The 17,476-nt window shown below is 37.2% G+C and overlaps 2 protein-coding genes across 2 annotated transcripts; one reads left to right on the top strand and one right to left on the bottom strand.

The window, feature by feature from the left end:
• Nucleotides 1-202: 202 nt before the first annotated feature.
• Nucleotides 203-6,230, top strand: LOC114305537 (uncharacterized). The gene is made up of 4 exons (XM_082880685.1): nucleotides 203-363; nucleotides 3,425-4,560; nucleotides 4,847-5,243; nucleotides 5,379-6,230. The coding sequence occupies exons 1-4, from the start codon at nucleotides 203-205 to the stop codon at nucleotides 6,040-6,042; spliced, it is 2,358 nt and encodes a 785-aa protein (XP_082736811.1). The 3' UTR covers nucleotides 6,043-6,230.
• Nucleotides 6,231-7,788: 1,558 nt separating this feature from the next.
• LOC114306161 (uncharacterized) lies at nucleotides 7,789-12,202 on the bottom strand. The gene is made up of 7 exons (XM_082877052.1): nucleotides 12,099-12,202; nucleotides 10,258-11,054; nucleotides 10,023-10,157; nucleotides 8,622-9,931; nucleotides 8,436-8,526; nucleotides 8,106-8,207; nucleotides 7,789-8,007 (listed from the first exon to the last, which is right to left on the bottom strand). Exons 1-5 carry the CDS (start codon nucleotides 12,106-12,108, stop codon nucleotides 8,454-8,456), a joined length of 2,325 nt encoding a protein of 774 aa, XP_082733178.1. The 5' UTR covers nucleotides 12,109-12,202; the 3' UTR covers nucleotides 7,789-8,007; nucleotides 8,106-8,207; nucleotides 8,436-8,453.
• Between the last annotated feature and the right edge of the window lie 5,274 nt (nucleotides 12,203-17,476).

Here is a 17,476-nt window from a genome sequence, read left to right as displayed (position 1 = left end):
GTTTCCACAAGCTTACAAGTGAAAAGCGAGTGAAATGAAACCTAGAATACAAAGCCAGTGACCAAAAGGAAATAGTCAAAGAGACAGACGTGGCAGTTGCAGTTTTCCTATCGATTCGTCTAGTAATGAAGTGGAACGTGGCCAAACATGGCCCAGGCGTCAAGCCATAAAGTTAGCATGCAAGGCATACAGGATACGTGTCATGTTTCCTAGAAGGAGAAAAGCTGCAACAGAGAAACAGTTACCGGCAGTTACAGAGATCATGGGCATTGAAGTGGAAGTAGTTGGCTATGTGATGGGACACATGGCAGCAGAGCAGCAGTGGAGTTTGAAGACCAGCAATATAAAAGCTGGGAATTCGAAGTTAGAAAGGATCTTCAAAACAAATTTACAACCCTTATAGCATTAGGAGTAACTTAACTTAGTTAGTTCTTACTTAGGAGTAGTCTATCTGTAGTTCAGTTTCTGTAACTAAGAATTCTCTGTCGATTGTCATGTACATTGAACTGGAAGTTTAATTTTATTGATTAAATTCCAAGTTTGTTTGTTCAACAATTGATTTTCAGTTTATTCCTTCTTATTTCTTTGTATTACAGCCTCCAAAGAAGTCCTTGAATCTGTCAAGGCATAGAACGTTCAAACCACAATTGTTTGATTTGTAGTTGTTGGTAAAAGTTTGGCTTCTCTGTCAAATCACCCCTATCGATTTGGCCCAAACCAGATTTTTTGCTAACAGGATCGCAATCTAACTACTAGTGATAATAAATGACAAAAGATTTCCCTAGATGCAAGCACTCAAAAATTGTAACAATAGATGCAAGCAATGCATATAACTATAAAGTAGTTACACAAAGCCGGGGTTATTAAAATCAGGATATTACGTGAGATCGTTGGAAGGGATTTATAGATCATATTATAGAATCGGATCAAGAATTATAAGATTCTACTGTTAATGCAAAATAAAATAAAAAATTATCGATAATAAATAATTTATGTTACGTAATATTAAAAAAATTAAAGAAAAATAATAAATTTGATATAATGCATTTTTTAAGTTAACAAAAATTACATAGAACGCTTGAAAAAAGAGTTTATAGTCAAATTTATATATATATATATACACATATACATACATATATATAAGAAATATATACACATATACATACATATATATAAGAAATAAATTATAATAATAAAATGTATAGCATCGAGATCGTACACATACACATATACATACATGTGTGATTTTACACAATTTTATGAATAGGATCATAGTCACTTTAAGATCGTACTAAATTGAAGATTCTAGTGTGATTCGAAGCGTTTAACCCAACTGAAATCGTAACATCGTAAGATCCTATGATCCGAATTAATAACCATCCACACAACACATGCAAAACCTAAATAAAAAATAACCATAAAAATTTTACATTTTCCCTTCAATATTTTAGAGATTGTAATCACCACTGACGAGATTTCAACATTACCAAACCTCTGTAGTGATCTTGGCTGTATTACTCGAAATCAATTCACTTTTGGGACCCTTATATTTTCTCCAAATTTCGATCGATAGAACACCAAGTGGAGAAAATAATTAGGGAAAAAATGACTACTGAAAGTTAAATATTTAAATGATGGTACAATTGTCATTTTTATGTTACAGTTAACAGAATTATGATTCGCAGTTTAATCCAAAACTATATGAAAGTCCATCAGAAATATATTTGTAAGTCAGGACATAAACTAGTGAAGAGCACTATCACATTGGGGCAATGCCACAGAGGTCCAGTTCAGGTCACTGTGAGCCCATAGCACTTCGGATCTTCCAAAGAATCAACTGATTTAAATTATTAAACGATAATATATTACACAACACATTAAGGCTTCATTTTGTGAATAAATTATTTCAATGATTTTTTACTTTTTATTATAAGATATGTAAAAAATATAAAAAGAATAATATAATAATTTATAATCACTTTTTAATAATTTAATTAAAATATATAATTAATAAACGATACCTAAACCTCCACTTTATTATCTTCTGGTTCATTCGTGTGTCGTAGATAGAAGACGCCAAGTTAATAGTCAAACACAATCTCCACTTTATTATCACTTTATTATTTCAAGTGATATTTTTCTGTGACGAATTTTTCAAACTGTCGCTGTAAATTCATGACTTTGTTATGACGATTTTTTTAAACCGTCATTAAAACTTATAATTAGTGACATTTTTTGTGACGAAATTTTCAAACTGTCGCTGAAAATTAATAATTAGTGACGTTTTTTTAATAATATTTGATAAAAAGCATTATTAATTATCATAAGATTTATTAAATAATGAGTCCATCTTTTAGGCCCTACACATAAATCCCCTTAATTTTAATTAAAATTATTTAAAAATTATGTTACGACGTATACAATGTAATAGAATAATCTTTTATCTATTGTGCTATGAAAGTGTAATTTAAATAACTACATGTGATGTTAAATTAAAAATTATTTTTAAAGTGAACGCTCACTTTGACAGTAAAATATGTTATTTAAGTTAGTGGGAGAATTAATAAGGAAAATTTACCCATAAATCCTATTTGTTGAAATGTTGAACCATTTAGTCCTAAATGTTTTCTTATGCTCCATTTAGTCCTATTTAATATCCTGATTTTGGGGGGTTTGATTTGATCCATTGTTTTTTTACGTCAATACCCTTTTCAAGAATCTTTCCTTGAACAGTTGTTGGTGAATGCTATCGAGTTCCGTAATGTTCAACTTGTTTGTTGGTTAACACTTTTGGCACTGTTTCTGGGACACCCAAATCGGTGAGCACCATTTTTTGTCTACCATTTACGATGCATTACAACTGATTTTCTGCATTCAACGTTTTTTAGTGGGGATGATCTTGATTGATTAACTTTTTTTTCACCATTTGTGCGATCTCTCAGAAACGGTTACTTGCGTGCTGACTGCCTATCATTTCCTTTCATTGTTAATGTATTTGAATGACATTTTTTTCTGATTCTTTGTTGTTGTTGTCCACCATTTCGGTTTCATTACAATTGTTTTCCTTCATTTACATTGACTTCACCATTGTTTTCATGGAGGCAGAATACGGTGAGAGCTATTTTTCCGTTGGTCGGCGTCATCTTCCCCAGCGACCACTGCTGTTCTTCGCACTGTATCTGGACATTTCAAGTTGGTGTCTTCCTACGGTGGCATTGCTGTGTTCAAACCCCTGGGTAAAGTGTTTTTTTTTTTCCAGAATTTTTTAAGTTTCCTCTGAACTGTCTATGGGATGGGTGCCCTGGTTATTTCAATGGCTGGGATGGGTCGTTTGGGTTTGTTTAAATTTTCCTGCAATGCTGTGTTTAATCCAACAAACGCACACATACTGTTCTGTTATGGTTGTTTCATGGGTATGTTGCAGGCGTAATGGGTTCTCCAAAATGTGTGCAGGTATGGAATGGGGAATTTTGCTGGTGTGTTCGTATGGTTTAGTTAATGTTCTTATTCGGTTGCATCACGATTCGTCGTATGTGAAGATTGTTGATGAAATTTGTGGGAAGTTCGATGGATTGGTACCAGGTGCGGTGTGTTTGTTTTTTGATTTTCCAGGATATAAGAAGTTTAAGGTGGATAGCGACGACGACATTCAAAACATGTTGTGCCTTGCTAAGTCGTTCGGGATAAATCACATTGAGGTCGTCATTCAGGAAAGTAGTGTTGGTGTGGGGGGTAATCGTGTCGTGTTGGATTTCGCGGACGATGGGGGAATATCACGGCATGTTAGCGGGAATGGGTTCGTCAATGAGCAGATGGATTTGTTACCAACGTACTGTCCGAACAAATCGAAGACATTTTTGTCAGCGCAATGGGCGCATGGTATTACCCATGTGGGACAATGTTTTGATGGTGGAGCAGCTGAATTTCGCGAAGTTCTGTGTAAGTATGCTGTTGAACGTGGATTTCAATTTAAGTACGTTAAAAATGACTCCGTGCGAATTACGGTAGTGTGTAAGTTTGCGGCTTCAACAGATTGTCCGTGGTCAGTTCATGCGAGGATGTTACCGTCAAGTGGGGTGTTTTGCGTTAAGAGGTTTGATAGTGTGCATACTTGTGGGGCTGCTGTACGTACTTCTAGGAACCCTCATACGGGGTCTGATTTGGTGTCTACCGTTGTTGCAGATCGAGTGCGCGATAAGCCGTTGACGCGCCCCACTGATGTTGTGTTTGATTTGAAGAACGAGTATGGTTTGGATATTAGCTACCGGGTGGCCTGGTTGGGTGTTGAGAAAGCTAGGGGCGAGGTGTACGGGGATCACGCTACATCCTTTGATCAGCTGAGGTGGTATAGCAATTCTGTTATGCAAAAAAACCCAAATAGTTACATTAATCTTGAGTTTGACCCAAAAACCGGGAGCTTTGTTAGGTATTTCATATCATTTCGCGCTTGTATAGATGGGTTCAAACACTGCCGGCCTATGCTTTTTTTGGATGGAACGTTTTTGAAAGGTAGATTTAAAGGTAATTTGCTCGCAGCTACTGCTAAAGACGCCAATCAAGGTAAGGGTGTGTTACTTTATTCCATTAGTGCTTATTTGCTGAACATACTAGTAAATAGATGCTTCAATTTTTTATACATTACAAACGTTTTTTTGCCATTTAACAAAGGAAAAAAATTGGTAACATTGAAATAGGGTCTCCTCAAATAAAACCGAATAGGAATGTAAGACACAGTGGCAGGCATATATTTTTTTAAATTTTGTAAAATGTGTTGCCCTTTTTTTTGCGTGGATGGTTGTATAAGTTTTGTCATGCCTAACTTTTAATGTTGCATGTTTGGTCTTAGGATTGTTTCCGGTAGCCTTTGCTATTGTTGATTCCGAGAATTCAGCTAATTGGGAATGGTTTCTTCGTAATTTGAAAGAAGTTGTTGGGGGTGCGCGAACATTAACTTTCATATCTGACCGCCACGTCGGATTATTACACTCTATGCCCATTATTTTCCCTTCAGCGCATCATGCATATTGTTTGTTGCATCTCCAAATGAACTTGCGGGATCGAATGAAATATGTTAATGCATCGCACAAAATTGGGTTGATGCGGAAGTTACGGGAATGTGCATATGCGCCCACTGTTGCTTGTTTCAATGAGAAATTGGAGGTATTGAAGAAGGCCAACCCAGCTGTGATTGAAGATTTTATGAAAGACCTGCACCCCAAACACTGGTCTAATGCGTATTTTAGGTAATTCACGGCCTGCACAATGGGTTATGGCATAAATAAAAATTCCTACATGTTTTTTTGCAGTTTTTTTTTTTTTTTTTTTTTTTGTCTTTGTAATTTATGCTTCGTAAATGGGTTTTTTTTTTTTTTTTAAAGGGGCCAACGTTATGGGGAGATGTGCTCAAATGCTGCGGAATCTTTCAACAATTGGGTTGGTGAGGCTCGTCATCTCCCTATCACGAGATTGGTCGATATGATAAGGGGTCAAATAATGGAGCAGATGGCGGAGCGCAGAGTTAAATGCAGTAAATGGGACGGTGTGATATCCCCGAAAATGGACAAAAAATTGGTGGCAGCGTATAACGACAGTAGGGCTTGGTGTGTCAGCCAGGCTAATGATGATGTCTATGAGGTCCACTCCCACCCATCGGTGTTGGTTGATGTCGGCAAGCTGACATGTTCTTGTTTTCAGTGGCAGATCAACGGGTTCCCATGTTCCCATGCTGTCGTTGCATTCCGTAATAGTGGGAGAAACATCTACAATGCCATAGACTCTGCATTTTTCATTGATACATTTCGAGCTACTTATAGCGGAACCATATACCCCATCCCAACAGTGGGGAGGCCACTGTTTAACCCAGCTGAATGTTTGATAGCTCCGCCGACGGCCAAGCGTCCTCCCGGTCGGCCAAAACGGAAGAGAATTCCATCCAAGGGGGAGGTAGTGCAACGTATACGTTGTGGTCGTTGCGGAAAAGTGGGTAATCACAATAGGAAGACATGCAAAGAGCCATTACAGGTGGGCTGCCATATGATTTAATTTGGTTGTTAACAAACTGGGATTCTGGGTTATTTTGTTTTCCGAAATGTTTTCCTGTTTTTTTTCCAATCAGTCATTCACTTTCTGTTATTGGTTTAATCTATTTTGTAGGATATACATTGGTATGTAATCCAGCAACAATTTCAGTTCCCATTGTTGAATAATTACACTCCACCTTTAACACCCAACCATTTTAGTTTGAAATCTGTTTTGCTTAACAATGTGCAGGCATGAAAATAGCCAATGGGTTTTATTTTTCAAATCTGTTTTGAATCACGGTGTCTACACATGAGAAGAGTCAATGGGTGCCGATTTTTGTTTGAAATCTGTGGACATGATAACAGATTTGGAAACTAGTCATCCACTTTATGTTATTGGTTTAATTTGTTTATTAGGACATACATTTTTGGTCCCCACTATTGAACACTAACACTGCTCCTTTGAAACACAACCATTTAACTTTCAAATCTGGCTTTGATTAACACTGTCAAGACATGAAAAGGGGAATTGGTGCCGTTTTAGTTTACAAATTTGTTCACATCATACCATAACATTCGCCCAAAGCGGACTCTAACAACCTGCAGCTGGAACGGCAATGGATTTTTAATGTTTGGGTGGCTGCTTACAATCCATTGTCATTGCACAAAACATGTACCCATTACCAACTGCGTTAAATTAAATTCAACACGAAGGTAATTTTATGTTATGCTCAACATGGTATCATCGCAATTCTGATTAAGATGCAAATGCGAAATTAATCTTTTCGCATGTCATATTTAGCATGTGGTCGACGTACTCAGTCTTTGCATGTTCACTTCCATGTACATCAAGCCACACATACTGCCGTGGTGGAAAACAGGTTTACAAAACTGAGTGTCGTCATGCCCAACTCCTGCATAGATCACACCATGTTTACATACCAAGGCCCATCTGCCATTTAAAAACAATCTACTTCACATGACATAAAAGTGTAATGCACTGTGAAACTGTTATCATGCAATAGGTGAGACTATTTGAATAGCTTACTAAATAATATCAACATTCATATCCACAAAGTACTGGATTCTAACCCAAGATTAAACCGTTGGGCACTTCTGCATTACCAAAAAAGTACTGTATAGGAAACTGGTTTTTCCCTCCTACTGTTATGTGTTTCCAAACTAACAAAAAATTATATACGTCGATACGAAAAGACACAATAAAACATCCTAATGCTGTTGTTGCACCTTGCGCACTGGCAAATGTCTTCACAACCTCTTATAATGTCCTCCCACGGAGTCCTCTGCCCGGGTCACTTAAGAACATTTCCACCATTGCAGCTCGTAGCCCAGTTGGGGTCAGGTCGTCCATCAAAATATTCACTTCTGCACCACGTACGTACTGCCTGATTATGAAGCACACGAAAATCCCACAATCTGACCTGCACTCACAAACACCGGTGTCAACGTCACTGACGTGATACATCATCAACATAGTCTGCTCAAAATAAAATGAACATTACTTACGACTCTGGAACTTGTTGTGGACAATCCACAACAGATACAAAACTGCCATCAAACAGCTCTGACCCAACAGCTGCAGCTGTAACTCGAGGCTTCACAAATTTGTTGTGGTGATCAGCCACCCATTGTTTCTGTCCATTTTCCACATGTCAGTGCAGTTTTGCCCACAGTAACATTAACATTTTCTACATTAAATTCTGCCCATCATGCACATTCAAAACTGAAATTTTAAAACAGCACTTACAACTTTTAGAGCCTCATTGTAGTGCTCATCGCGCACTCCACGTCTTGGCCGCATCGAGTTGTAATGTTTCCAATTCCCACTTTCTACATCGCACGCCATGACTGTCCAATGGTTGGCATTGTAGATTGGGATAACTGTGTATCTGCAACCTCGTGCAGCCTTCATGTGAACATTCAAATACTTCGCTCGGGAAACAGCACTACTGTTTCGCATCATATCCTGCACAATTGTCGAAAACCACCGTATTCGTATCAGGTTTTATTATGCAAATATTTTTTTTAGATTTCGGGCAGTAAAATAAAACTGAAGATACATACTGAACAAACACTAGTGTAAATGTACGATGTCCCAACATATTCTGCCCTTCCAGATACCATCTTATGCATTTCAGTCAACATTGCACCGTACGCATCGATTACCTGCAACATATGTTACCCATTACAATTCCATCATAATAGCAATAAGAACTTTGTAAATTTACATTTCCATTTACATTTTGTTCACTGTGTTTTAAAATTCATTTGCCCTTTCCGACTGCCACATCACTCAATTCACAAAGGAAGCAATGGTCAGATTTGCATATGTTTTTTTAAAATAATTAAAGAATCAATAAATACTCTACGATTCGTTACACGAAACCAGCTTACATTGCCGTGTATGGAGTTCTACTGCACCAAATCTTTGATGTCCGTGAAATGAACTTGTATTCCATTGTGTCCACCATCCCATACTATTAACCTGCAAACCATAAATCGAAATTCAGAACCACCGTGGAGGATAGTTTCGCAAGTTGTACATGTCAAACAATACAACAGTCCATCCGAACAACCTACCCGTCCCCCTCTAAAGTGTACATTCTTTGTAGTAGTTCCCGGTCTTCATCCTTCAGCATGTTCCACACAGTGTGCCGCCTATTCAGACCGAAGCCATTCCAGGTTTTACGCTCCACCTCGACGTCCTCAACACTGTAAATCACCCCTGGTTCAACTGATTTACCAAGTCTGACATTGGTGTTTACCTGTGTACGCCCAAATATGCCGGGATATTCGTAGTCTGATAACCTAAATTCCCGTCTTGCCTTGTTCTTCACCCTTTTCACAAGTGACGTAATTTTCGGCCCAAACCTTGTTGCACCTGCTGTGTGTTCGCAATGACCTTCTACAACAACGACAGCTGCGCCATCTTTTACATTGCCAGCAGCTACTGTCTGTGCATTTATGGGGCTGCAGCTACCCTCACCCATTGCTACAGTTGTATGCACAATCCCATCTGCAAAGTCATCGGTCAAATCTTCAATCCCAGGGTCATTGTCAACAAGTTGTAATTCGTTGATCCGCACGTCTTCGGGTTGCCCTGTAGGACATGCAAACTGCTGCGCACTTTCGCAACTCGTCACATTGGCAGACCCACTCACTTTCCCTGACACACTATTACTTGGTGTTCGCTGATTGGATCCATCATTCACAGCAAATTGTGTCACCTCGTGCACCTCGAGGTCATCAAGACTATCTTCCAAATTGCTTATTTTTTTCTCCAATCGATCAACCTGCTTTTTGAGCCGGGCAATTTCAGATTCCTTATCCACAATCACAGTATTTAAGTTTGCAAACAAATTACCAGCATGGCGCCCGAGCAGTTTTTCCAGTGTTTCCACACGCTGTTCCAGTTCACATATCTGTACGTCTTTCATATTGATCTCGCTCTCTAATTCAGTAATTCTGACTTTACAAGTTATCAGCTCATTGTGCACCCCTCTTTGTTCCTCACCCATGTCTTCACCATCTGGAGTGCTGGCCAGTTCCAGAAGATCTGGGAACAATACCGGCAAAACATCTCCACGTGACACCAGCTTCCCAGCTACTTTTTCCTTGCTGGTTGGTGTTCCAGTATTTTTATTATCATAGTCATTGCCTCCCTCCATTTGCATGTCACCCTTGGTTTTTTTGGCCGGCTGCCAACAATTGAAGCTTGGCTCCACGCTTCCAACATCATCTGTCTCAATCACAGCCCTGCGTTCATCGCACACTCCAGGTGGTTCCACATCCATCCTAATTCTACCACATTCTTTTGTTTCAATAGCAGCAGCAGGCACCTTCAGAATATGACATTCATTAATCGTCCCAACAAGTTTGGCACAGTGGACCTAAGCAAAATTACCATCAAAACGTAGCACAATTTCAATGTTTGGTGTTGGAAAATTTTTAAAAACAATTAAAAGGGTTCTAATTCCATACCTCAAAGCAACCTTCTGACAACAAATTTATTGCTCTTAGTTTACCCACAGCGGATGCAATGTTCCATCGACAAAATCGTGGTGTCACGTCAGGCCGTTCCGGAGCGATGATGTTGGAATGCTCACAAATAAGAAACTGAAATTACACCATGAAACATCTATTACATAAACACTGAAATGGATTATATGTTTTACAGCTGAATTTGAACCACCAAACAACCAACAAACATACGTACCAGCAATGCTACTACGCAACCAGTGACCTTCTCTGGCTTATTGTGCATCTCATTCAGTGACCCAATCAATGTGTTCCTTATTGTTGCACTCCAGTCATACTGTTGCAATGTGTCCAGTTTGTCGATCACACGGACAAATGCCCAACCTATATGCTCGCCGGTCGTTGCGAAAAATAACTTGGCGCACACATAAAGACACAACAATTTCGCCACATCTTCTTCGTCACGCTCTGTATGACCACATATTGCTTCTCCCAGCAAGTCCTTTATTAATTTTGAAGAAATTCGGCTAACTTTTGCGCAACGTCTTTGGATGAAATCAGACGGCCCTTTCCCACCATGTGTCATATCCAATTTCTCCCTCCCACATTGTACGCCGAAGATCAACCTGATGTCGTTGTTGCGCAATGGTAACTTAGCTCCACCGATGTTGAATTTCTCATCTTCAGGGTTGTAAGTTTGTATTACCCGACATACTGTCGCATCACATTTTTTGAACATTTTAGGATCCAAGTCGTTAGCCCGAATAGCATCAATCATTAGCCAGAATGGCGTTCTCTGCAACTGTCTGATGTGGCCATCACGTAATTCCAGTTCCAGAACTGTGCTAATCAGCCCGGATATGTTTGACCGGTACATTAATTTCGACAGATCAACATAACCTCTCCGAACAGGATCACCCGGCCGTTTCTGTTTCTTGAATGGGAGCTTCGCTTGTCTTTTACTGGCTTGCCTTGTCGATGTTTGTGGTGACCTTAACCCAAGTTTCCGTTTACCAGTCCTGCTGCCACTGCTACCTGAACATGTTTACATGCAAAGCAGCAGAAACAAATTAAAACTGCCAATAACCATGCAAAAAATGAATCATTTACACCGCCACATTTTCCAGCATCAGGCAATTTACCAGAAAAACACAAACTTTTATGCCCCATGTCATGCCATCAATGTAAAATTGGAACACAAACATTAACATCAGACAACCAAACTCTGGTTTTTATCTCATCACGCACTAGGCAACGAGTTCGTATTGCATGCATCACTATGAAGTACTAACCACTATCACTTCCCAACTAACTAATTTTATTGTTTTGTACTACATTTTTTACAAATCCAACGAACTGTAATTACGCATTTCAACAATAACATCCAACCATTAAAGTGACGCTACATAGATTACGTCAACGCATCAAACAACAATACAAATGTGTCACCACTTCAGTATGACTTTCACATTGTCAAACACGCTACATAACATGATTACGACTAAGCATTGGACAACAAAACGTAAACAAAAAAAATTGGGGCCCGAACTGAAATTTGCAAATACATCACTGACATGAATCTTGCACAACATTACAATTTTCTTCAATGTAAAAAAACCAAAAACACAGTATGCACACCCCCACAGGTACATGATTGTATACACCACCAAACCATCTTCCCCTCAACCCCCGTCAGGTACATGAACAGGTAAACCATCTTCCCCTCAACCCCCCTTCCCCTCCCCAAAAAAAAAAATTTAGGGAAACCCAGTACGCACTTGATAATAAAATTGCATTACCATCTCATTCACATTCACCGCAGTAACATTACGACAAAATCACAAAAAAACACACCAGTTAACAAGCCAAGAACATTGACAACCTACTTTCCGAGAAGACACATGCATTACTCAAAATCGCACCCAAAAAACAACACTACATCAGTGTACATAATTCACAATTTCATGTATTTTACAAATCCCACAACATTAACCAGTTCCCTTAGTATATCACCCATAACTCCACAACCTCGTAATGTAAATGAAAGCAAGGGTTTATGTACAGAGACGATTACCGTACCTGGAACCATTGTCGGAGGCCTACGAAGACTTTCCGCTCGCTACTTCGAAGCACAACACCGTCACAAGCACCTACACCGCCGGAGTTGATGTATCAACACCGTATTTGCTAGGGATTACGGTAAATCAAAAAATGCTATTCTATTGACAGGAATTTCACATCGTCAAGCAACAATCTGAAACTGCCACGCCTAACATCCCGCCATTAACATCGGAGAACTGTTCAAGCTTCCACACACGACTCTTCGATTACGGGTTTGTTTGGAGGGAAACAAATTTCTACAGAGGACAGGTTTGGGGCATTATAGTCATTACGCCGTTGGTGGTTTACTTCATTACCCTTACTAGAACTCCTAAAAATTAGTGTAACACGGGTTTAGTTGTCAATAACATTATGTTAGGACTAATTGGATCATAAGATAAAAGGTAGGACTAAATGGAACATAAGATAAAGATTTGGGATTTATTGGTGCGTGGCCCAATTAATAACTTCAAATTCAATAGTAATTATAATTATTTAATTTAATTTTTCAATTTATTTTTCAATTAAGGATCTGTCAAAAGGTGAAACTATATAAAAATTAAATAATTTAACAAGTTGAATAGAAAATATATTGTGACAATTGTATAGTTCAAAAAAAAAATTCTTAAACATTATGATATAGAAAACGTAACTAAAATGAACATGTACGGTAACTTTATATAATATTAAATTATAAAATTGTAAGTTTTATTAACTTGCAATTGATTAGTTCATAAAATTAATGTTTAAAAAAAAATTAAATATACGGACAAAAAAAAAAAAAAAGCTTCGGTATGTGGGAATCAAAACTTATTAACAGAATTAAATAATTTTAGTTTAATAGATGATTAGATTGGGAAAATCGTAAGATTCTTTAAAATTGGCTATATTTATATAAATAGAAAACTTAATTGGATAAGTAAATGGAATTGGCCAACTTTAATACCCTAATTTGCCATTTTAAAACCAATGGATATGTTTTATTATATTATTTAATAGTACGTGTAATAAATTTTTTTTAATTCAAAATAATTATAATTTTATATTTCTATTTCATAATTATTAAATATGTAATAAAAATATTCTATATGGTAAGGATCAAATTCCAACAATATGCAATGTCAACCACATAAGAGAGGGAAAGAGAGGGGTCAAAATTACTTTTAATAATATATATATAATCGTTATCATAGATTTTTAGAATTTTATTGCCTCTAGTCTATAATTGGAGACAATTGTTTAAGTATGTGGGGTCTATCGTGCGTTCTGTTTCGATAATTTGAACTGTTCATTATGTCAAGTATTTCGTGTATATTATTCATACAAAAATTAGATCGATCTAATAATTGTAATATATACAATTTATCACAGTTTTCACCACAAAAATGAACGATAATTGTGTTTTTAAAAATAATTCATTTATTTTTTGATGACAAATGAGATAAATTAAATATGTTACAATTATCGGATTAACTTAATTTTTATATAAATGATATACATGAAATTCTCAACAAAATAAATAATTTATATCATCAAAACAAAACCTATGGCGAGTCTCACCGGCACAAAGAGCGCCATAAGGGGATCATTCAATCTTCAGGTGTTCATCAACTTCATGGAACAATCCAACCAATATAATGAGCATCATCCATACACAAAAAACAGCTGATATTAATAACATTAATGGGACCAGTCACCCTCTCACACATGCATCGCTCTAGACCAGTGTTGTGTTGTGGTGATAATATATGTATAATCTATGGTTCGTCTCATTTTCATATATATATATATATATATATATATATATATCATGTGTTGCATTCTATGATGTTTTTCATATATTATACATATTCTTCTTATGTTTTTATGACTTGTGATCTTTCATTACGAGTTATTATAATGTCTTAGTTATAATTTATCGTGATATTAATTATAATATTATTTTTGTTATAATTCAAAAGTTTTTTATTATACTTTATGTAATTGTTAGTAAAAATATGGTGTTGGACAAATATTTTACGGTGCAAAAAGTAGTGTTTGGTTATAATTTATTTATTTGTTTTTTAGTTATAATTTTAAAATATAATTAAGACAAACATCGTCTTTGTAAATATGAATAGACTTTTTTAGTAGTTCGATTTTCATAAGAAAAATTATTTTTTTATCCCTAAAGAAAATATATTTCTTTGATGAAAATTTTCTTTATAATTTAAATTAATTGGTCGTATCTATTCAATAATCGAATATGAATAGCTTGCTATTCACTCGATTTTGGGGGTCATAATCATGAAAAAATATGTAGGAGAGATGGCCAAGTGGGCATGATTTGTTTATGTACACCTTTTAAGGGTATATAGCTAACATGATATCTTTTTATATAAAATATAAATATATTATAAGGATAAGATTAGGGATGGCAATTTGAAACCGGCCCGATGGGGACCCCGACCCCCGACCCCGAATTGAGCGGGTTTTCCCCGAAAAATACCCCCGACGGGACGGGGATGGTATTTAAAAATCAATCCCCGAACATATTCGGGCCGGGGACGGGGATCAGTGTCCCAGTCCTGTCCCCGTCCCCGATCCCCGGCCCGGTTTATCCCCGATATTAAATTACGATTTTACCCTTATATATATATATATATATAACCACTAACTTGACCTTTTTTTTATTTTTTTGATAAACCACTGACTTTACCTTAGATATAAACCACTGCCTTTACCTTTTTCACCTCAGATCTTGTCTCTCTCTACACTACCTCGTCTCCGTCTCTCATCTTCCTCTGGTTCACTGAGTTCTCTGTCTCTCTCTCAAATCCATCGCCACCACACAGCATCTCTCATGCACTTCCTCCTTTCTCGACGTCGCCGACCACCACCGCTGCTCACAGATCAGATTTTTTTTTTTTCAGATCTGTTTCACATTTTTTTTTTAGATCTGTTTCAGATCTCATCTGTCTCGGATGATGATGTTGTTGTATTTTTTGAATTTTTTTTTTCAAATCTGTTTCTTTTTTTTTTTTTAGATCTGTTTCAGGTCTGATCTGTCTCGGATGATGATGTTGTATTTTCTGATTTTTTTTTCCAGATCTGTTTCACAATTTTTTTTGTTTTTGTTTTTAGATCTGTTTCAGATCTGTCTTGGATGATGGTGTTGTTGTATTATTTTCTGAATTTTTTTTTTTTTTTAGCCGGGGATTGCTCGGGGTCGGGGAAACCCGATCCCCGTTGGGGGCGGGGGTGGGGGTAGTGATAAATTCCCCGTCGGGGATCGGGGCCGGGGCCGGGGAAAATTTGACCATCGGGGATCGGGGACGGGGAGGGTGATCCCCGGCCCCGCCCCGCCCCGTTGCCATTCCTAGATAAGATCCAGATTAATTAATTGTATAATATATATTATATGAAATTGTATGAAATAAAAACGAAAGGGAACCAATGTTTTAAAAATCGGATCGGTGAGTGAACCGAAAAAATGATCGGGTGAACGGGTCACCGGTTTAACCCGACGGTTGAACCGCGGTTGAACCGGAATCGAACCGTGACGTCATAAATATATTAAAATTATATTTAAATAAAAATATAAGAAATAAAATTATAAATTAAAAATTTTAATAATCTTAAATATTTCTCTTAATACTTTTTTTTATTAAAAAATATAAAAATGTATTTAAAAATATTATTAATTTTAATTTTGGAAGAAGAAATCAAATATTCAATATTCCCTCCATATGATTTTAATTCAAATAATTTGATTGAAAGAAGAGCAAAAATTTTAGAGGGATATCAAAATTTTAAGTTTCCCTCCAATAAATTGAATTGAATCCCACATAGATTTCTTGAGTTTTTTTGGACGAATTTTTTTTCTTATAAATAGATAGAGGCTTTCACAATAATTTCAAGCTCTCAATGGGATTCCTCACAAGTGGAGACCCTTAAAAGAGAGTTTCCAATTAAATTTTTATTATATATATATACATATATAGAAGAAAAGAAAGAAAGAATAAAAAAAGGAAAAAAATATTAAAAATTTGTTTTATCAACCCGGTGAACCGGAACCGGTTCGGCGGTCCGACTGCCGATTTTTCCGATTCTCTCAAAATAGACCGGTTTTTCACTATGACCAGTTCAGTGGGTGTACCCGGACCGGAACCTCGACCGATCGGCGGTTCAACTGGTTGAACTGACCGGTCCGGTCCGATTTTTAAAACCATGAAGGGAACCACACAAAGCAAAGCGTGTTAAGCTTTGAACCGATAATCTCACATCATATAATATAAAATGGTGCTACTTAACTACGGTATCCATTTCGTATAGTACGATTCTTACAAGACTGGGTCTAATTATCAAGACTATATAAAGTTAAAAGAGCAGACACACTCCCTCTATTTTTCTTCTACTTTATCTAAATCTTGTTCTCTCTCTCTCTCTCTCTCTCTCTCTCTCTCTCTCTCTTTCCATCTGAACTTTGCCATTAAACCTATATTCATTCCTCTCTTAAACAATGCCTACATCAAGCAACTTGTTTAAAACATTTTTCGAACCCACAAAATCTAAGAAAGGTAAATGATTTTTTGTTTTATCGGATTTATATCTGAGTCACCAAATATGTGTTTATAGTTACTTTCATCTTCTTATGCTCAAATCTTGTGTTTGGGGGCTGTGTTGCAATTGAAGATGCACAGGAGATCGTGGCAGAACAAAGTGTTAGTGTTCCACTGCCCATTCAAATGGAGCAACCACTATGGATAGTGGCTCTCCCACTCTTCCACTTCACCCATCCCATTAGCTAATGGAAGGGGTTGGTGGCAACCAATGACCTAATCCCTCAATTGTGTATAGATTGAGGTGAGGAGGAGGGGTTGGAAATAGACAAGAAAAGAAGACAAGTGATTACAATGTGTGTAATCTAAGAGATTGTGAGAAGTGAGAGTGATATAGTGTGTAAGTGAGGTGTAAGTCTGTAAACTCCCTTCGGGAAAATTCTATATTGGATAGCTCTCCGTGGACGTACGCAATTGCCGAACCACGTAAATATTCTTGTGTTATTGTGTGTGATTGAAGCCTACTGTGCTACTCGCGGTATCTGACATGAGAAGACTGTTCCTAGAACCGTACAACACAATGGTGTAGCCGAAAGAATGAACCGGACCATTATGGAGAAGGTTAGATGTATGCTAAAAATGGCAAAGCTGCCAAAGCCATTTTGGGGAGAAGCTGTTCATGTTGCATGCTATTTGATCAACAGATTGCCATCAGTTCCACTGAATTTTGAAATTCCAGAGAAAGTATGGTCTGGAAGGGAGATTTCTTACTCTCACTTGAGAGTGTTTGGGTGCAAAGTATTTGCCCATGTATCC

The sequence above is a fragment of the Camellia sinensis genome, chromosome 7 (genome assembly GCF_055761805.1).
Source record: "Camellia sinensis isolate YWXY chromosome 7, ASM5576180v1, whole genome shotgun sequence".
Lineage (NCBI taxonomy): Eukaryota > Viridiplantae > Streptophyta > Magnoliopsida > Ericales > Theaceae > Camellia > Camellia sinensis.
The sequence above is the reverse complement of the archived record's forward strand: the minus strand, read 5'-3'. Positions and strand labels throughout refer to the sequence as shown.

Excerpts from the sequence above, each read along its gene's own strand:
- LOC114305537 (XM_082880685.1), top strand. The coding sequence starts at position 203 with ATGTTTCCTAGAAGGAGAAAAGCTGCAACAGAGAAACAGTTACCGGCA. Across the intron at positions 364-3,424 it reads ATAAAAGCTGGGAATTCGAA|GCGTAATGGGTTCTCCAAAA; the intron begins GTTAGAAAGGAT and ends GGTATGTTGCAG. Across the intron at positions 5,244-5,378 it reads TGGTCTAATGCGTATTTTAG|GGGCCAACGTTATGGGGAGA; the intron begins GTAATTCACGGC and ends TTTTTTTTAAAG.
- LOC114306161 (XM_082877052.1), bottom strand. Across the intron at positions 10,158-10,257 it reads GTTGCGTAGTAGCATTGCTG|TTTCTTATTTGTGAGCATTC; the intron begins GTACGTATGTTT and ends GTGTAATTTCAG. Across the intron at positions 9,932-10,022 it reads TGTCAGAAGGTTGCTTTGAG|GTCCACTGTGCCAAACTTGT; the intron begins GTATGGAATTAG and ends AATTTTGCTTAG.